This window comes from Miniopterus schreibersii (assembly GCF_964146895.1).
Source record: "Miniopterus schreibersii genome assembly, chromosome: 19".
Classification (NCBI taxonomy): Eukaryota; Metazoa; Chordata; class Mammalia; order Chiroptera; family Miniopteridae; genus Miniopterus; species Miniopterus schreibersii.
Window position 1 is genome coordinate 11829922 of NC_138119.1, and position 21941 is coordinate 11851862.

Here is a 21941-nt window from a genome sequence, read left to right on the forward strand (position 1 = left end):
TGCGGGCTCAATCCCCAGTGGGGGGCGTGCAGGAGGCAGCCAATCAATGACTCATCATTGATGTTTCTATCTTTCTCTTTCCCTCTCCTTTCCTCTCTCTGAAATCATTAGATATATTTTTTTTAAAAAATGGACAAAGGATTTGAATGGATATTTCTCCAAAAAAGATATACAAATGGCTAAAAAGCATATGAAAAGGTGTTCAACACCACTAATCATTGTAGAAATGCAAATTGAAACTACAATGAGATATCACTTCACACCCATTAGGATGGTCACCATAAAAAAATAATAACAGCCCTGCCTGGCATGGTTCAGTGATTAGAGCATCAGTCTGAGCACTGGAAGGTCATGGGTTTGATTCCCAGTCAAGGGCACCCACCTGGGTTGCAAGTTCAAGCCCCACCCCTGGTTGGGGCACATGTGGGAGGCAACTAGTTGATGTGTTTCTCTTACACTAATGTTTCTCCCTATCTCTCTCCTTACCCCTCCCCTCTCTCTAGAAATCAATAGAAAATATATCCTTACTCCTCGGGTGAGGATTTAAAAAATAATAATAAATAATAATAACAAATGTTGGCAAGGATGTAGGGTATTTGGAATTCTGGTGCACTATTGGTGGCACTGTAAAATGGTGCAACCACTATGGAAAACAGTGTGGAGGTTTCTCAAAAAGTTGAAAACATTTACCATATGATTCAGCAGTCCCACTTCTGGTTGTATATCCAAAAGAATTGAAAGCAGGATCTTGGAGAGATATTTGTACACTCATGTTCATTGCCCCATTTTTCATAATGGCCAAGAGGTGGAAGCAACCCATATGTCCATTGCCAGATTAATAGATAAAGGAAATGTGGTATATGCATCCACTGGACTATTATTCAGGCTCAAAAACGGAAGGAAATCCTGTTACTACTACACGGATGAACTTTGAGGACATTACACTAAGTGAATAAGCAAAAGAAGACAAATATAGTTGACCCTTGAACAACTCAGAGCTTGGGATGCCAGCTGTTGGTACAGTAAACATTTGAGAATAAGTCAGCCCTCTGTATATGTGGATTCCTAGCTATGGATCGAAAATAGAATTGACCCTTGAACAACACAGGTGTGAACTGCATGGGGTCCACTTCATGGCATATATGTGGACCCACACAATTCAAACCTGTGTTGTTCAAGGGTCAGCTGTATTGTATGATTCTACTTATATTAGATATCTAAAGTAGTCAAAATCAGAAACACAGGAAATAAAATGATGGTTGCCAGGAGCTGGTGGTGGTGTGGAGGTTTGAAATGGAAAGATGGTGTTCAGTGGGTATAGTTTCAGATTTGAAAGATGAAGAAGTTCTAGAGATCTTTTGCACGACAGTGTGAATATAGTTAGCACTATTGAGCTGTACACTTAAAAATGGTTAAGATGGTAAATTTTATGTTACATGTTTTTTGCTGTAATTTAAAAAAACCTCAAAAACAACTATCCCTAACCGTAGAGTGGTGCTGACAGGGCAGTCAGCTGTGCCCTCATGATGTCATCTTTTTTCCCCTTTTTCTTGAGTGCCTGATAAGTAAGGGTTAAGGAGACATCAGAAACTTGAGCACTTGTAATGGGTTTTTAAAGTTCTATGGGATACTGTTATTATCTCTCTGGATTTATGGTGCTTTTCCACTGGCTTTTTTCTGTTGAATATTTTTAACCCTTTCTAGTTTTCAGTTCAGAGTGAAATGGATATAACAAGTGTAATGCTTTTGGACTAATCCTTTTTTTCTCCTTCAGGTGTGACGACGATCAGATGTCTAATGATAAGGAACGGTTTGCCAGGTAATACAGTAGAACATCTTGGTCCATGTAGTAGGACCAGGCAATTCAAGCATACTGAGTTTTAAATTTATTTCAATGAGAGATAATTTCTCTGTCCAATCTCTTTTCTGTTCTGAAAGCTAACTTAGTATTATAATAATTACCGTTTATGTTCAGGTAACATGGCTTCAAACTAATGGTATATTTCACACAGTGTTTTTTTAAATGTATATGATCCATAGCTATGCATTGTGTTTGTTAGGTGTCCACAGGAACACAGTCCATATGGATTTCTTGGTTGAATTTATTATTAAATAGGTCTACAAAATAAAATGTTTTTATTTTATTAATCTTCATGTGAGGCTATATTTTTATTGCCTTTTAGAGAGAGAGGAAGGGGGAGAGAGAGAAACATCGATGTGAGAGAGCAACATTAATCTGTTGCCCCCCACGTGCCCTGACAGGATCCAACCCTCAACCTAGGTATGTGCCCTGACCGAGAATTGAACCCACAATTTTTCAGTGTACAGGACGATGCTCCAACCTACTGAGCCACCTGGCTAGGGCAGTTTTATTCTTTTTTTTTTTTTTTTTTTAATATATCTTTATTGATTTTAGAGAGAGGAAGGGAGAGGGGGAGAGAGATAGAAACATCACTGATGAGAGTTATTGATCAGCTGTCTCCTGCACGCCCCCTACCAGGGATGGGGCCTGCAACCCAGGCATGTGCCCTGACCGGGAATCAAACCACGATCTCCTGGATCCTAGGTCAGTGCTCATCTGCTGAGCCACATCAGCCGGGCCAGTTTTATTCTTTTAAAAATGACAACAGAGAAACAGTTTTTGTGGAGGCAAGTTTTGATTGAAATAAAATTGTTTAAATTATCTATCAAGATGAAAAATACTTTGATTTTTAATAAACAATACATCTGTTTCAACTCAGATGTTGGTTTTATTTTTAGAAAATTTATTCTGTATATTAAGTAGTAAATTATTTCTTAAAAGTTGAGTTTACAGCTACCCCAGAAAAATGAAAAATTCAAAATCCAGTCCTTAACTGCACACTTAGTACTGTACTTATTGTTAATGCTGCTGTCTGGGGACTGTACTTCGAGAACCACTGATGTAGAGGCTAAGAAGTATCAGTCAGAGTAGTTTAAAACCTCTCTGAAGCAGTAAAGTGTCATCATAGGCTGTGAGTGAGAAGATACTATATAAAATGCATATGGGATTTTTCTGTAGTGTCAGTATATAGAATTGATAAAAGAGAAGCACTGAAGTCAGGGAGGTAGCTAGGAGGCTATTGTAATAATAAGATAGCTATAAAATCGTGAGGGCCAGGGATAGAGTGGTAGCAATGGCAATAGGAGAGGAGTGAATTTAAGAGGTTTTTAAAGAATTTGTTTATCGAAGTAGATACTTGTAAACACTTTAGGATGTGAACCAGCTCTAAAACGAGAAGTTAATCAAGTATTTGGGAAATAGTTTTTCAAGCTGCATTAGAAAGTTAAGCCATCAAATAGTGGTGGTATGGGTACATGGCCTTGTGACTGAAATTCCAAAAAGCTATGAAAACATGACCTGAACTATTTTAATCTTATTTGCCCTGCTTAATGTGAATATTTATACATTTATATATTTTATTCAGCAATATTAGAGTGGATAAGGGATTTTGGATCTGTAGTAGGAGGAGGTAGTAATAGGAATTTTAGATATTTTAACTTTCAAACAAAACAACTTATTCCTCTAAGATATGGTTTGTTAAGCTAGTTCATCTCACATATCCTTGGGAATTAAGTAGAGGATCTTCAAAAGCTGAAAATGTATGAATTTTCTCAACTTTAAAAAACTGATTTGTAGTTTAAGGAACTATAATAATACAACAAACATGAAACTTTAAGCTACGTAATATCACTCAATTCTCTTTCTCTGCTCATTAGTATTTATAAGTTTTCACATACATAAAAGTTCTCATAGCTGTTATGTTATTTGGGGACTCTTTTTTCCTGCTCCTGTTTTATAGAATCTTTATCATATATTGATAAAGTCATTGTGCTTGTCATTTTTAATAGCCTGTTAACATGCCATACTTTACTTAGACATTTTATTTGAGGCTTCTTAATCTATTTGTGTGTGTGCGCGCGCGCGCGCGCATTGGAATTGATTTCTGATACACTGGCCTACCAACACCTTGGTGTTTCTTCAGTTGCCACCAATCCGTACAGTATTTCAGTTTTCCACACAAATTTAGTAGTAATCCTTTGTAGCCCTCTCCAAAGGAGGGAGAGTTCGTACTGGAGATCCAACAGTGTGTGGCTTTATTGCAGGGAAGCAGGAAAGTGACTGAATAGAGATTTACTATTTCAGGATCAAATCAATCATAGGCGAAATGCCAGAAACCTAGCTCTTAGTTTGACTTACATACTTTTCCAGTAATACCTGGTTGGTTTTTCTGTCTGTGAGTACGTGTATGTGTCTGTGTGCTATAGAGAGATTGTATTTGTGATCACTTGTTTGACATTGTTGTCATGATTTTCTGTTTGATTATTTGGATATCATTTTCTTTCCAGATTTGGGAACAATGTGTGAGAATGGTACTCCCTTGTTTGGTTCTTTTTCAAGCTGTATATGCTTGGTTTCTATAGAGATTCATTGGCAAAATGCTTTCTGTGTTCAGATTATATTAATTTATAGTAAATATTGGCCTTGCTTTTGTGTTGACCTTTGTCCTATAAGATACTTTTTCTTTATTCTAACACATGGCTTTGTAGAGTTACAGGCAAGGTTCCTCTCCATAGTTCCATTTTACCTCTGTTCTATGAATCTATTTTGTTCTAGTTCTTTTTCCCTTTCCTTTCCTGTCTTTTCCTATCTTTTCTTCCTCCTTCCTTCCTTCTTTCCTTCCTTTCTCCCTTCTTTTTATTTAAATTTTAGCTTAGTTCATTAATTCTATTTTTAGGTCGGATGATGAGCAGAGCTCTGCGGATAAAGAGAGACTCGCCAGGTAGGAGAACAGTTACCTTTTAGCATGATGAAGCAGATAATGCTGCTTTTTCTATCCTTTTTCTTACTCTGCTCTTTTCTTCCCCTTTCTCTTTGTGTTTTTCCTTATCTGTGGCAAGAGGGGACAAGATTTTTTAGAAGTTTGTGCGTAATAGGGACGTTGGCTTCCCCCATCAGAAAGTGAGTGGTGAGTTGAGGAAACTTTACTTAGGAATTTAAAAAATTGCTATTAGTTTTATAGTTTTCTCTTTTCCTCTTTTTCCCAGCACTAAGTTTCAGAAGAAAAAACCTTTAGAAACAGTGTAGCTGTGCCAGTTGGTGCTCTAACAGGGAAATACTCTTTTATCAGAAAATTAATAAATATGCCTGTGTTTGTAATTAGTTCGTGGCCTTTAAGCCTCAGCCTTTATTTCACACCTCTGGAAAGCTCACCCTTATTTTCCTGTGTACACTCACAGCCTTGATTACTATTGTCACAGCAGTACTGGTGTTGCTCTGGTGATTGAATCTTTTGTGGTTTCCCAGAAAAATTTCAGCAGCCTTGATGTGGCATTTAAAAGATCAGTTTTCTGGACTTCAGTGTCAGAAATCTGTCAGATACTAAGAAGATAGGTGCTTTAATTTTGAGAGCAGAATTTCATGTTTCTCAGATAAAATAACTATATGTGGACCTCTGTGGTGAGACCGTTTTTCTGTTTTCTGGTCTCTGTGATTTGGGAGAATGCAGTAGGAGATAGCTCATTGATCCCAACACCTATTTTTACTACTTTCCTTTCTTATATGTCATTACCTGTTTCCTCTGGGTCACAGGCTTATTTTGCTGCCATTTCAACTCATGCCTCCTACTAACTCTTTCACCCTTCTGAAAACTGATTTGGCATGGTATGGTGGGAAGAGCATTGCATTTATTGGTATGAAGGCAGCCCTTGGAAAAGTTGCCTAATTAAACTGTTTCACCTTAGTTTGCTCTTCTCATAAAAAAGAGATTTATGTTAGATTAGTTCTATTTTTTCTTTTTGTTTTGATAAAGAACTTTTGTTCAAATAGAATCCTTACATGATAGTAGAAGTAAATAAAGCTGCCGAGGTAGCAGAAATGCAGTATGTTGTTTGGTTCTCTCTTTGAGGCATCTCCATGAAAACTCTGAGGAACTATTGGGCTTTTCAAAAATCCAATTTGAAAGTATTGGATTATTATTTTTAACGATACCATCCTATCTTGATTTTGAGGATGTCACTATTAGAGAGATGACCTCCTTACCCCGATGAAACACAGAAGGTCTGTTTACTTACAGGCCTTTTCATCCTCCTCCCCACTGCACTGCTGTGCTCCAGTCCACTTTGTCCCAAGTTGGGGGCCACATCAGGGACCTCTGATAGATAGTCTTACAGTCTCTTGAGCTCAGTGCACTGGCACCACACCAAGATAGAGAAGGGAGGACTTTGTGCATTAGTGGGACAAATAAAACTTCAAAATCTTTTAATTCTGTCTTCTAGTGTTGAGAATAAGAGCGAAGCTTAGAACAAACAACATTTTATAGACCAATGATATCTGTACTGTTAATTCTTGTATCAGCTGTTGAGCAACATACTTGTGTTGGGAAAAAATTGGTCATTTTATCTTTTCAGCTTTTAAATAGTTGAATTAGTAAACATGGAGTCAGCCAAGCTGAGATTATTTTGTCTCTCAGGAACGTAAGTGTCTAAAATCAACATTTTTTAAGACTCATTTCTTAAATTTTTTTTTTGTTCTGAGGGAATGGTAATTTGCATAGAAGATGAAGTTTCCAGGAAATAGACTTGCTGGTATCTACTTATTCTCTGTTCCCCTTGTTAGTTTCTGTTCCATGCTTGCTCTGCATGAGAAGGTTGGCAAACCTTACTCTAACTTCTCAGACTTAAGCATCCTTGAATCTAAAGACCACATTTCTTCAGCAGCTCACTTGGCATCCATATCACTCTCCCAGCTTCCAAATGTTGAGATGTGACCACCTGGATGGGACTTCTCCTCTCTCTTTCTATGCAGGGAAAATCATAGTGAAATTGAACGACGGCGACGGAACAAGATGACAGCCTACATCACAGAACTGTCAGACATGGTACCCACCTGTAGTGCCCTGGCTCGAAAACCAGACAAGCTAACCATCTTACGCATGGCAGTTTCTCACATGAAGTCCTTGCGAGGAACTGGCAACACATCCACCGATGGCACCTACAAGCCATCTTTCCTCACTGATCAGGTCTCTGGGATGTACAGCTCTGAGAGTGTCTAGAATCTGTTGAAAGTTCTGATCTTTTTGGAGTAGATGACCATAATTCTGAATAGAGGGTGTCATAGCAGACCTGAATCTATAGATTGTTTAAAGGACAAGAATTCAGCTCTTAAGGAAAAATTCAGACCATGGGAACATTGAATTTTGATCCCTGGCTATAACATTTGTTAGCACTGAAATAGAAGTAGAGACGACTTGTGAAAACTGTTTAGCAAGCTTATAAGTATTGTAGAACTTCACTCATAAATGCAGCCTGTAAGGTAGGAGAAGAACAATGGAATCACTGGGAGAAGTGATGACTGTGTCTATGCAGCCAGTCCTCTTCCTTGGCTTTCAGGTTATGGAAGGTGGAAGAAATTTGTTTCTTGTTCGTGAAGCAGCTTCCAGTTTTAGTGATAAAAGGAGTCTAACAAGCAGTCGTCATTGCTTAATGATTTGTTCTTACATTTGATGCATTATGGAAAGAATTGAGAAGGCAAAAACATTTCCAGCCTTTCATGAACTCAGCTGAATATGAATATGTGAGTAGCAGGAAACATACAAAAGAGAAAAATGATAGGAAAATGCATACAGAGAAGAAATGCCTTTTAAAAAAAACTTAATTTATATGGGACTAGAAAACAGAAGATGTATACTGGAGAAATTGCTGAAGTGAATAGAATGACCAGGCCTGAGTGAGGATGGTCAGCAGTGACTTCTAAGAGTAAGGAAGCCACGTTCTGTTTTGATTATGAGAAATAACTAACACGGGGTTACTGCAGAAAAATTTGGAAAATCCAGGAAGTATAAGGAAGAAAGAAATTTACCTATAATGCTGCTCTTTTATTCAAAGGATTAAAAGAAAGGAAGGAATATGATTTGGAAGAAAGCAGTAAGAAGAATTTTCCAAAAAGGATGATCTATATGAAAGCACATATAGCACAGATTATATATATATATATGCACATTGAAATAATCAGTTCTAATAGTACTCATACAGATGTTGATTCAACAAACTCCAGTTATGTACCTTTTGTGGGCTAACCAGGTGCTTTGTGCTGTGAGAAATATAAAGAATGATAAGAGATTGTCACTGATGGAAATACACATGTAAATAAATGAATCATAAACAGAATCAGCTCTATAGTAAAAGTTCAGTAAAAAGTTCTATAGAAGTGCAAGTATGGAAAACAAAAAACAAGAACAGTGTAAATTTTGGGAATACTATAACTTGAGCAATGTGAGAACAGAGTCTAGTGAGAGTGATTGAGTTATTAAAGAAAATCAAGTAGTTTAGCATGCCCTGGAACATGATAACAGGAAGGTAGGCTGAGATCCAGTGATGAAATATTTAGGTGTTATGTTAAAGAATTGAGATTTTAATTTTTAAGCACTGGGGAGCCATCACTTAAGACTTGAAGCAGAGAAAGGACATTTAGAAAGGAAACAAAGGTTGGAGTGTGATGCCATAGAAGCTAGGGGAAGATAAAATTTAAAGGATAGAATTGTCAGATTCTGCAGAGATTGAAGAAAATGGTAAAGACCTAGGAAAGGGGCCTTAAATTGGTAATTAGGAGGATTTGACTTGGCAATTAGTAACCTCCTGAAAAATACATAAATGCTATGGTTTAGAGTGAAGATTGCAGTGGGATTAAGAAATGAAAGGTAAGAGACTAGAGCCAGTGAATATAACATTATTCTTGGTATATAATCATGGCACTGAAAAAGATAGGAGTTTGACAAAGTTGAGGGAAGATTTGTGTAGAATTGTATAGATCTGAGGGGCAAGAAAGAAAACAGGAACATTTGTAGAGGAAGATCCTAAAGAGACCAGAGAGGATGAGATAAAGAACTGTTAGTAGTAAGTCTTTTTATTTCCCATCTTGAGTCCTGAAGTAAAAAGGATGAGGTTGGATAGTGTTAGATACATTAAGGAACTATGTATTGGGAAAAAATATCTTGTCAGTGAAGGTAATTACATTTAAGGTGCAGAGCTGTGGGTGTGGATCAGGCAGGAGCCAGCAATTGCGTATGGAGAGATACTTTTGGCCGGGAGTGTCTGTCTTTCCATGAATAATAATTGTTTTCTCAGAGTTCAGTATTAACTTGTATTTCTCTTCCTTGGACAGGAATTGAAACATTTGATCTTGGAGGCAGCAGATGGCTTTCTGTTTATTGTGTCATGTGAGACAGGCCGGGTGGTATATGTCTCTGACTCAGTGACCCCTGTTTTGAACCAGCCACAGTCTGAATGGTTTGGTAGCACACTCTATGATCAGGTACACCCTGATGATGTGGATAAACTTCGTGAGCAGCTTTCCACTTCGGAAAACTCCCTGACAGGTATGAGATACATGGATGGAAAATGAGTGGAAGTCCTTTCTTCTTTTTTCCCCTCAGACAGAAGTGTTTTAACTCTTAAATTTGTTCATTGAATTTGGCAAAGTTGCTGGAATTTTCTTCCTTAATGAATATAATCCATTCTTTTTATTCACATGCAGAAAATATGCTTCGTAGCTAGTTCATCCTTAGAAACTGTTTCATTAGAGACAATGCTCATTAAAAGTTTACTTTAATCTTAATATTAGTGTAAATAAAACAGTAAGCCAGACTTACAATAAACTTTTTCCATTCTAAGAGAATTAAATTATCCATATTTTTGTCTCATTTGTATGGGTAATTATCTGGTATTTTTTCTACTCCCTTGTGCTTGGCTTTGTACTAGATTCTTTGATAATAGATTTTTATTTTAGAGGGTAGTTATCAGTCAGTGTATAAGGTTTTGTTTTAGTTTTAGTTATACTATTTTTCTGTCTCTTTTGGTCCCCCCCCCCATTTTATTGCTATTCAGTCCTTTTGCCAGAGTTTTGCTAAAGGAAACTAGTCACATCTGCTTCTAAGCAACTCTGGAAATTTTTTTAAGTGGAAGCAGATCAAAACTAGTAATTAAAATAAGACCATTGTGGTTTATATTAATGTTGGTATTTAGCTTTCCCCTCTTTTATGTTTTTAATGGATTTCATTTTTCTCTCCAAAAGTTGCCATTGGTTTCTATTTGCTTGACACACATACATGCTTCTATTGCTTATAAAATAGTTTTTAAACCAATAACATTTACTCTGTGTGTGTGTGTTCATCTGTGTGTGCATGCATACGTATAAAAATAATTAGACCCAAGAATATAGCTTTGCCTCTTGCTTGCCAGCCTACCTTCCATTCCTACCTTCCATTCCTACCTTCCTTTGTACAAGGTTATTTCCAGTGCTACTTTTGAACTTAAGAGTAAGATTTATTGATGAGAATTGAGGTATTTTAGGCTTGAAAAAAAATCCATCCCCTCCTTGGCCTATTCTGTTATAAGCAAGAAGATTGGAGGGCATGAATAGGTTACTTAGTTATCATTGCCTTCAGTGTCTCTCCCCCTCTTCCTCATATACAAGAATGCACTCGAGGGTGCTCTTCACATTTTTCTTTAGGGCGTATCCTTGATCTGAAGACTGGAACAGTGAAAAAGGAAGGTCAGCAGTCTTCCATGAGGATGTGTATGGGCTCAAGGAGATCATTTATTTGCCGTATGAGGTGAGTGTCAAGCTGAAGTTTGTGATTTGACATAGGGAAAATTAAGAGCCGAGGGCTTGATTTCTGGTCAGAGGAGTTAACTCTTAAATCCAAGCTCCAGTTGGATTGAATTTAACTTTCAAGACCCACATGGGTTGTAACATACAATAAAGTGTCTGATACGGGAACTAACATTTACTAAACTCCTTTTCTGCCAGACATTATGATAGGTGCATTATGTCTGTCATTTCATTTCACACATCTGTCCTGTAGGGTAGAATCCATGGTTACTATTTTGCTGAGAAAAAGACTCAAAGAAATTAAATTCCCAGGATTGCATAGGTAATGTCTGATACAGCATTTTATTTTAATCCCTAGTATTTGGACTCCAGAACCTATATTTTTTCTCAGTACATCATGAGACAACATCCATGTTTTCAGACCTTTGGGTTTTTCTTTTTTTGGTAGAAATTTGCGACTTTGTTATGTCTTTTAGTTAGTATTTAGTGTTTATAAATTTTATGCTGTAATATCTTAGGATTCTGAAGAAAAGGATTGTGGTACTTTCTACATAGATAGAAAAGACCTCTTAAAGTCACAAAATAGCCCGGCTGGGCATGGCTCGGTGGTTGAGCATTGACCTAGGATCCAGGAGATCACGGTTTGATTCCTGGTCAGGGCACATGTAGGGTTGTGGGCTCGATCCCCAGTAGGGGGTGTGCAGGAGGCAGCCAATCAGTAAGGACTCTTTCATCATTGATGTTTCCCTCTCTCTCTCTCTCTGAAGTCAATAAAGGTGTATTAAAAAAATAAAAATAAAACATCCTTTAAAGTCACAAAATAACTTCAGGTTGTATAATGGAAATTTAATACTTTGTACTGAGAATATACTTATTAGAAGTGATGAGTAGGATGTTAAGGTTTTCTAGGAAAATTGCAAAATTGAGTTGTGACTCTGGTTTAAAGTAGCTTCAGATCCAGACTACTGGATTTGCCACTTACTATCTTCTGAGATCTTGAGCAGATTAAATGACTACTTTGTGTTTTGATTTTATCATCTAGTATTGGGAGTTATATTAGTATCACCTTCATAAAGTTGTTATGAGGATTAGATGAATAAATATACATAAAGATACTTAACAATAGTGCATGACATATATTCTATGTAAATTTTATCTGTTATTTGATATGTGAGAAAGTAGAAAGGATGGGGTAGAGTGTCCCAATATGTGGACATGGCTAATGGAAAGACATAGGCAGGAACAAGATAAATAATCATGAAATGCAGCAAATAGATTGGGTTGCGGTACAGAGTCTGCAAACCATAACTCTTTATTTGTAAATAAAGCTTTATTGGAACAGTGTCGTCCCCATTTGTTTACATATTGTCTATGGTTGCTTTCATGCTATAATGGCAGAGTTGACTAGTTGCAACAGATTGTATGGCCCACAAAGCTGAAAATATTTATTATATGTCCCTTTACAGAAAAAGTATACTGACCCCTGATGTAGAGAATCTCTGCATTTGAAAAAGATGCAGAAAATTTCTACTTCAAATTCTAGCATAGTTACAAGTTTTGGAAATACCATACCTGACTTCTTTATGCTTGCTTGTTAGAAGCATTGTTAACAATTTTCTGTGTCTGGTTGTATCCAGAACCTATTATCTGGCTGTTAACAGATGAAAAGTTCTTTGATAATGTGGCTTAATTGCTTTTAATTTCTCTGTTCATTGAAACAGGTGTGGCAGTAGCTCTGTGGACCCAGTTTCCATGAATAGACTGAGCTTTGTGAGGAACAGATGCAGGTGAGATTCTAAGCAGTGAGAAACCAAAGGGATGGCCAAGTACCTTTAGAGCTCATCACTTCAACTATTTTACTATTGTACTTTCTTCAGCAGTCCTCACCCTTATCCCTCACTCCTGGCAGTGTTTTCCTGAATTTTTAAAGCTGCTTTTGATTATCCTGTTTAAGAAAGTTGCCCTGCCACTTTATCTGCTTTCTCTCATTGTAGTACTTTTAAGTTGCTTTACTTTGGCAAGGGTCAACAGCAATATGATGGTCTCTTTTGGGAGGAAAAGATCCAAATATAGTTATCCTGTTTTCTAAACACCCAAGAGCCTAAAGTTAAGTTAAAGGTTCTAAATCAGCATTATCTTTTTAGTGTTACTGGACAGGGTTTTTCTCCTCACACCTGTAATTCTTCCAGGAATGGACTTGGCTCTGTGAAGGATGGGGAACCTCACTTCGTGGTGGTCCACTGCACAGGCTACATCAAGGCCTGGCCCCCAGCAGGTAGGAAAGTTGGATAGTGATTTTTCTCTTCATATAGCAGGTTCCTCAGAGTTCAAGAAAATTAGCTAACATTTACCATGTACCTAGTATATGAAATGTACTTTGGTATAAATTGTAAGAAAAGAGGAAAGAAAAAGTAGACTCCTTCCCTTCCTTTATGGATTTATATTCCAGTTGATGAGATCATTACTTAGACTTGAAAATGACTCAATGTTGGCTTCTCACAGAATGTAGTTTTTAAATGTGCAAATTCATCACAATGTATAAATACCTATGTTTAAATATTTGTGTGTAAAAAAAGTTGGCCTTGAATACAGTTAATTTGGGAACACTATCTAAATTAGGAGCAAGATTTTGCCCTTGGTGAGTGGTTCAGTTGGTTGGAGTATCATCCCATACACCAAAAGGTTGTGGGTTTGATTCCTGGTCAGGGCACAGACCTAGGTTGTGGATTTGAACCCCAGTCAGGGCGCGTACAGGAGGCAGCCGATCGATGTTTCTCTTTTTCTCTCTGCCCCTTCCTTTCTCTCTCAAATCAATAAAAACATATCCTTGGGTGAGGATAAATAAATAAATTAGGAGCAAGATTTTGAGGGAGAAGGGGGAAATGGCTTGATTGTAGTAACTTATAGAAGGAGTATTCTTTGCTAAGTCTTTAAATCAGGATGTGAGCAGATTGGCTTTACTAGAACTTGAAGTCAAACGGAATGTGAGAAAGGTGGTTGGGGTGCAGGGACCAGCCTTTTAAACTGTTTTTTCAGAATTTCCAAATCTTAGAAACTTTATTACTTCTCTGCTGGATGAGTATCATTTGGAAGTGGGTGTTTTAGGGAGACAGTAAGAGAAGAGAGGCAAGGTATTATATTTTGGTAAGAGATTAAACTTTAGATTTGGAAAGCCTGGATTTGATCCTGGCATTGTTATTTACTAGTGATATAACCTTGGGTAAATTGCTTGACCTTTGTAAAAAACCTCAATTTTCTCATCTGTAATTTGGAGATAATATATCCAATATATAATTATTGTGCCAGTTAGATTTAATGTAAGAAAAGCACCCAGCCCAGTGCCTGGCATATGATAGGCAATAAATGGTAGTTAAATGTAATTAACTAATTTTAAGTAGTAATGGCCTTTGAACTTTTTAGTTTATATGCTATTGAAGTCATATATTTGAGGTATATACATGGTCTTTCATACTTCTGTATAGCTCTCAAAGCAATTCTATTTTTCTTGACAAGATAACTGCAAAGAGTGGAGAGGAAATGCAACCTCTTTCCTTTCTACATAAAAAAATGAAACATTGGCTTCTTCAGTCAGAGAAAGACAAATACTGTATGATCTCACTTATATGTGGAATTTAATGAACAAAATAAACTGATAAACAAAATAGAAACAGGCATGGATACATGGAACAGACTGATAGCTGTCAGAGGGGAGGGGAGACTGGATGAAAGAAGATGAAAGGATTAGCCAACAAACATATAGATAACACATAGACGTAGACTACAGTGTGGTGATAGCCAGAGGAAAAGGGGGTGGGGACTAGGTGGAGGTGGGAAAAGGGGAGGCAAATTAGGACGGAAAGAGACTTTGCTTGGGACGATGGGTGCACAATGCAGTGTGTAGATAATATTTTGTTGAGTTGTACACTTGAAACCTATATGGTTTTGTGAACCAATGTCACCCCAATAAATTCAATTAAAAAATAAAAGAAACATTGGCTTCTCTCTTTTCCAAAGGATATAAATAACTATTGGTGTTTGGTTTTATTTCATTTTTGGTTGCTTGCTTGCTTTAAGTCACAGGTTGGGCAAGGCATCTTTTTTCTGTCTATGATATGGTCACAAAATGAATGGCTGTCTTCATATGTGTTTGGTTTGGCCAGCATAGTTTTTTAGAATATTTTGGGTGCAACCTGTATTCTGCAGTTTATTACAGTTAATATGGATAAAGTATATGAGTTTTATATATAAATACTTAAAACAGTACCTGGCATATATGGTAAATTCTGTGTGGTTGTTTACCTTTATTCTTTTTTTTTTTAATCCTCACTTGAGGATCTGTTATTTTTTAAAAATTGATTTTCAGAGAGAGAGAGAGAAACATTGATGTGAGAGAGAAACATCAGTTGATCACCTCTCACACACACCCTGACTGGGATCAAACCCGCAACCTAGATATGTGCCCTGACTGGGAATTGAACCTGCAACCTTTTGGTGTATGGGATGACACTCCCCAACCAACGGAGCCACCTGGCCAGGGCCCTTTATTCTTTTTAAAAAAAATTATTTTTATTTTTTTATTCCAAACACCTTTTTAAAATTTTTTTTAAAACTAAGCACTTATTTTCCTTTAAACTTTTTCGATTTTTTAATTCTCTTTTAAAAAAATTATAGTTCACATACAATATTATATTAGTTTCAGGTGCACAACCCAAAGATGTGACATTTGTATACTTTATGAAGTGATCACCATGATAGGTCTAATAACCATTCGTCACTGTACAAAAGTTATTACAATATTATTGACTATGTTCACTATGCTGTACATTATATCCCTGTGACTTATGTTATACCTGAGAATGTGTACCTCTTAATCCCCTCACCATTTTTGCTTATTCCCGTATCCCAGCCCTCAGTGTGTTTTCTGTATCTGTGAGTACCTTTATTCTTATTGTTTAGCACTCTTTATTGTTTTATACCTAGCCTCTTCATACCTACATGTACTTTAAATCTTTACCTATCTGACTTGGAAGGCAGTTGAGTTTGAGATCCCTATTAAATCTTTTTAACTTTGCCTTCCTAAAGGTGTCTCCCTCCCAGATGATGACCCAGAGGCTGGCCAGGGAAGCAAGTTTTGCCTAGTGGCCATTGGCAGACTGCAGGCAAGTATGGATTTTCCAAGTCTACTTCATCCCTTTTCAGTGAGAAATCTCCTTCAGGACTTGTTGATGTTATTTTTCTTTTACTCTCTGAATACAAATGAACAAACAGTGCTGTAAAACTCCACATATTTGGAGGAATATGGCATTCATAGTTAGCATTGCTTCTCTTGGATTTAACAAGCTGAAGAGGATGAGAGAGGGAGGGAGATCTTTTCCCCTTATTTTTCATATATTCAGCTTTTCAATGCTGAGTTTTCTATTTTCAACTAATTTTTTTTGCCTGTACACAAAAGAAGAGACTCCCCCCCCCATTTTATTATTACGTGACTAACAAAAGAGAAGTGGAATTATTTTGATTCTTCTCATAAAATAGATAAGTTTCTTGGTTACTTGGGACTATAATTTCCCAATGTGAGTAATGAACACAGCCTAGCTAAATGAAGATAGGTGGTGGGCTTTGGGTTGAATGAATTTTTATCTTACAAAGTTGTTAAAGAGTACATGTGTAGGTGTGGGGCCAGGCCTTAAACCCTCTCTGGTTGTGATTGCCATTTTTTCCTTCCTGCATGAGGTGTGAAAGTTTTGAAATTCCTAAAACTAAGACATGGGAGCCTCATGTCTATGTAAATGACCATGAGGTGGTAGGAAATATATCTGTAAAGAATGGTGTTATTTTATCTCATTTTGTCTCTTTACTTTCAGGTAACTAGTTCTCCCAACTGTACAGATATGAGTAATGTTTGTCAGCCAACGGAATTTATCTCTCGACACAACATTGAGGGAATTTTCACCTTTGTGGATCACCGCTGTTTGGCTACTGTTGGCTACCAACCACAGGTGAGGAGCTGGAGCTTGAAGCTATTACACCACAGATACTTTGGCCTCTTGTTTTCCCTTGGCTGTGTTGAGATTATTCAATGATGTAATTCCACAGATAGCCAAACATGTCATCCCCCAGCTCAGAGCTAAATTTATTCTGTCAGCTAAATTTATTCTCAGTAGTTGAATTTATTCTCAGCTTCTTACCAAAGTTACCATTCAGTCTAGAAAAATAGGGCTTCTGAAGCCAGGTGCGAGCAGCAGGTACAGATACATATATTTTTGTTAATGGTATTAATGTGGATATTGATGCAGAAGTGCTTATTTTAATTAGTTATAATGCTATGGCCACCTTTTGATAATTCATCTAATTGCCTAGATGAATAGTCACCCACTAGTTGTTATGATTTTATGTAGATTTCTCATTCAGCAGGTCAGGTCATTATATAAACATTCAAAACTATAGTGGCTAGGAGGCAGTTCTGGCTATGGCTGTGTGAAGGGGTTGGTGAAAAAGCGGTCTTGAAAGAGAAGAACAAAGTTGGAGGATTTACACTACTTGGTTCAATACCTATCACAAAGCCATTGTTATCAAGCCAGTGTGGTATTAGTATAAGGATAGGTACATAGATCACTAGACCAGAATAGAGTCTGTTCTCACATGGTCAACTAATTTTCAACAAAGATGCTAAGAGAATTCAATGAGGAAAAGAAATCTTTCAAACAAATAGTAATGGAACAATTGGATATCCATATGCTATAACAAACAAAAACTTAGATTCTTATAAAACTTTTAGAAGAAAGTAGGAGAAAATCTTTGGATCTTGAGTTGGACAAGATTTCTTATATGACAATAAAAGCATGATTTACAAAAGAAACATTGATAAATTTGATTTCATCACATGTAAAATTTGCCCTCTTAAAAAAGGACATTAAGAAAGTTAAGGCCCTGGCTGGGTAACTCAGTTGGTTGGAGCTTTGTCCTGATATGCCAGGGTTGTAGGTTCGATTTACAGTTGGCATGTACAAGAATAAACCAATGAATGCTAAAATAAGTAGAAAAACAAATCAGTGTTTCTATCTCCCCACCCCACCCCCCAAAACCAAGAAAAAAAGAAAATGAAAAGATCAGCCAGCCACAGACTGGGAGAAAGTTTTGCAAATCATATGTCTGAAAAAGGATTTGTGTTCAGAATGTATGAAGAAGTCTTATAATTCATTAAGACAGCCAGTAAAAAAAGGGCACAAGATTTGAATAGACATTTCATTAAAGAAGAAACAAGAATGGCACATAAAAGGATGTTCATCATCATTAGTCATTAGGAAAGTGCAAATTAAAACCGCAGTGAGATACCACTGTATGCCCACTAGAATAGTGGTCTATAATCAGGCAGTGCTCTCAGTGTTACCGCAATTTTAAAATTTTAATTAAAAAAGCTCTTTATATTAGTATTGGCAAGAATGTGGAGAAACTGGAACCATTATACATTGTTGGCAGACATATAAAATGGTATAGCCACTTTGGAAAAACATTTTGGCAGTTTCTTAAAAAGTTAAACATACACTTATCCCACAACCTACCAATTCCACCCCTAGGTTTACCTAAGAGAAAAGAACCCATTGGTTCACATAAAAATTTATACACAGATATTCATAGCTATGTTATTCATAATAGCCAAAAAGTGAAACAGTTTAAATATCCATTAACTAGTGAATGGATACTCAAACTGTGGTATATTCATGTAAGAATACTGCTGAGCAGTAATAAGGAATATACTGTTGGTACATGCATGCAGTAACATAGATGAACTTCAAAAATATGTTAAATGAAAGAAGCCAGACATAAAAGACTACATATTGCATGATTCCATTTATATGAAATTTCTAGAAAAGGCAAAACTAAAAAAGCAGAAAGCAGATTAGTGGTTGGCTAGAAAATTGGGAGCAGGGCTTGACTATTAATTGGGCACAAGGGAACTTTTTGGGGCAGTGGACATGTTCTAAAACTGGATTGTGGTAATGGTTTCATAGCTGTACAAATGTACTACAGATCATCAAATTGTATGCTTAGAATGAGTAATTTATATATGTAAATTATAACCTCAAATCTGTAAAAAAATGCAGTTATAATAAACATACAATGTTCTAAAAAAAAAATGCTCTAGAGGCCAGTTGTTTAGCAGATTCCATCTTTTATTTGTTTGTTTGTTTGTTTTCCTTCCACACTTATCTATAGTCCTAGGATAAAGACAGGAGAAATAAAATCCAAGTCACCTGCTAATGGACCAGGAAAGTTAGATGCTCATAAAAGTGTTGATCTTACTCTTTTCCCTTTTTAGGAACTCTTAGGAAAGAATATTGTAGAATTCTGTCATCCTGAAGACCAGCAGCTTCTAAGAGACAGCTTCCAACAGGTAACTTTTTTTCCTGGTTTGGGTCTGAGTAATATTTTTATCTAATATCTGTTATCACATTCATTCGACAAATACTGACCACTAATTAATCGAATACTGTGGCAGACACTACAATTTTACATTCTTCAGTACTTAACCTGTATTTTTAAGGAACAGAAGAGGAACAGTCTTTGAAATTGTGAGTAATGTCCAAAGCATTTTTGTTCGGCTGTGGCTACTCACTGTCTTGAATCTAACTAGCTACATCCAAGGGACTGTCTTTAAAGTATTTAAAATATTCTACACTTTACTGAACTGTGGATAATATTAGAAAATTTCATTTTACAGTTCTTTTATAGATACATGAGAGTTGACTCCTAATTGTAAGATGATTCTTTAATTGTAATTTTCAGGCCCTATATCCTAAAAACATCTGGTGAATTAGCAGTTCTTACTTTATATTAGACCAGTTAATTTGCCTCTTTATGCCTCAACAATGTCCTCACTGATACAAGGGGTATTATAATAGTACTTAAATTCAGAGGGTTTTGGGGAAGATTAAATAATACAGTTAAGCACATAGCCCAACTTCTAGAGGAAATCAGACAATGACAGTAAAAAGTCTCTGTCTTCTGAGTTCTCACTATTACCAGTTGCATCCACTCATCTGCAGCTCACAGAAGGATCACGTTTCATGTATGTATAGACTTGGAAAATCTAGTCTGACTTCTGTGGAATCATTCAAAGCTAAGAACGTGAACCAGTGTGAGAAGATATTGTACAGTATATTTTAAATCCATGAAATTTATAATTCTGATGCTTTTAGCCACAGAGTAGTATCATTTTATTGCTTCTGGAAAATGTTTATTCCAAAACAGCTTTAATGGTCCATACATACACTCCATAATCTCAAGGTGGTTATTCTGACATCAGTTGTTGCTGTGATTTTAGAGTATATAAATGAAGGTGCTTTTTAATGTGCGATCTACAGCTGCTTACTTAGTTGCTGCTTTCCAGATGTTGATGGATTTTTATTTCTTTTCAGCCCATTAATTTAGAAATATCCAATGAAGCTTGCTTTTCTTTGTTTTCCCCATTTTGGTTACTTCAGTGCTTTGTTTCACACTTGATTTATAAAAGTTTTAGACACATATTTGAAATGTGCCATTTTATTATTGCCAAGTATGTCCCATTTTCTGCTATAATTATTTCTCAGTCAGTTTGTAACATCAGCAGTTACTACTACACTCATCAGTCAGTTTGTAATATCAGCAGTTACTGCCACACTCGTTTAAACATAAGTGTTTTCACCTTTTCTTAAAAAACAATTTAAAGTGTAGATATTTCGAAGTACTGGGCTTATGCGTCAGTGGAATAGATATATACAGCAATAAGCATGTTTTCAAACCCAGTACTTAGTTTGTGTACAAATGTATTATATTCATTTTATAGATATTATACAGTGAGTACATTTAAGTTTTAAAGGCTGCTTACTATTGTTTAAATGCAAATGTTCACATCACATTTTTTTTATCATGTTAAATAAATGTTGATGTTCTTAAAAGAAAAAGCACAAAGCCAAGTGGTTGACATATAGAAACTATACAATAAATATTAGCTGCTAATATTACTTTTTCATTGTTAGAGAGGGTCAGAAGATTATTTCCTATTAGACGAGAAACTAAAATCTAAAATTAGTTTCTTTTGAAAAACTAAGGAAAAATAAGACTAAAGCCAATTTAGTTTATAGAAACCTCCATGGGTGCTGTGAGAACAGAAATTCTTAGGTTTGGGGGGAAAAGTATGATTAAGGAGCAACATGTAGGCTATAATGTCATTAAACATAAATTTCCAGTATAGACTTGTCAAGCTAGATCAGCATTATCTTTGAGGGGCTTTCCAAGGGAAGTGGGGAAACATAGTCTTGTCTTTCCTGGAAATAATTGTTGTTCTATTTGACTTTGACTAGAGAGGTCAGATAGCTTGGGATTCTGGGAAGAAACATGATAAATACATATCCTAATTACTTAGTCACTTAGTTTTCACTCCTTATGTTGTTTTGTTAATTACATTGAAAGAGACTGATACTTTAAGGTCAGTGACACAAGAATCTTAGGGTTGTAGAGTGGGAATTTTATTTTTTATTTTTCTAGGGTTAATTTTTTTATGAGTTTCACTGATAGCATGAAAAATTTTTCAGGTGGTGAAATTAAAAGGCCAGGTGTTGTCTGTCATGTTCCGGTTCCGGTCTAAGAACCGGGAATGGCTCTGGATGAGAACCAGCTCCTTTACTTTCCAGAACCCTTACTCAGATGAAATTGAGTACATCATCTGTACCAACACCAATGTGAAGTATGTACCATAAGGGCCTTTCCATTGTTGGGATTTCTCCTGCTTACCTCCTTCTCTTCTTTCCTAGTAGTAAATACCTTTAGTTTGAAGTTCCTCATCTTCTAGCTTCTTACAATTTAGGTAGAATAAGATTTTAACAATAGTTTAGAGACTAGGTTCTGAGATGTGAAGAGTTTGTATTTCAATTTTATGTTTCAGCCCTTGCTAGAAAGGATTTTGTGTTATATACCAGCTTATTGCTATAGTCTGGCAGAATTTTTCTCTACAGCAGATGTCTGAAGACGCTTCCTGTAAAAGGCCAGATAGTAAATAGTTTAAAGGCTTTGTGGGGCATACAGTCACTATTGCAACTATTCAGCTCTTGTTACAGCATAAAAATAGTTCTAGATAAATAAAATGATCAAAGATATCTATGTTCCAACAAATTTTATTTACAGAAACAGACAATGGATAGATTTGGCCCATGGACCATAGTTTGCTTTAGAGCATGGCTCCATCCATTTTTTTGTTAGTCTCTTTTCTCTCTATATACCTTGATTTCTTTCTGTTTGAGCTTTCTTTCTCAGCTTTGTAAAAAACAACAACAGT

At 36.3% G+C, this 21941-nt stretch overlaps 1 protein-coding gene across 7 annotated transcripts in view; it reads left to right on the forward strand.

The window, feature by feature from the left end:
- ARNT (aryl hydrocarbon receptor nuclear translocator) overlaps positions 1 to 21941 on the forward strand; it is a 44994-nt gene that overhangs the window by 15857 nt on the left and 7196 nt on the right. For 4 of the 7 annotated variants that reach the window (XM_081120600.1, XM_081120599.1, XM_081120601.1 and 1 more), the window contains exons 4-14: positions 1775 to 1819; positions 4758 to 4802; positions 6827 to 7040; positions 9182 to 9395; positions 10529 to 10631; positions 12352 to 12417; positions 12820 to 12905; positions 15713 to 15789; positions 16492 to 16626; positions 18948 to 19022; positions 21202 to 21353. In XM_081120600.1, the coding sequence (XP_080976726.1) occupies positions 1775 to 1819; positions 4758 to 4802; positions 6827 to 7040; positions 9182 to 9395; positions 10529 to 10631; positions 12352 to 12417; positions 12820 to 12905; positions 15713 to 15789; positions 16492 to 16626; positions 18948 to 19022; positions 21202 to 21353 (1212 nt within the window). The remainder of the gene's footprint in view (positions 1 to 1774; positions 1820 to 4757; positions 4803 to 6826; positions 7041 to 9181; positions 9396 to 10528; positions 10632 to 12351; positions 12418 to 12819; positions 12906 to 15712; positions 15790 to 16491; positions 16627 to 18947; positions 19023 to 21201; positions 21354 to 21941) is intronic. The other 3 variants (XM_081120603.1, XM_081120604.1, XM_081120605.1) reach the window with 1 other exon arrangement.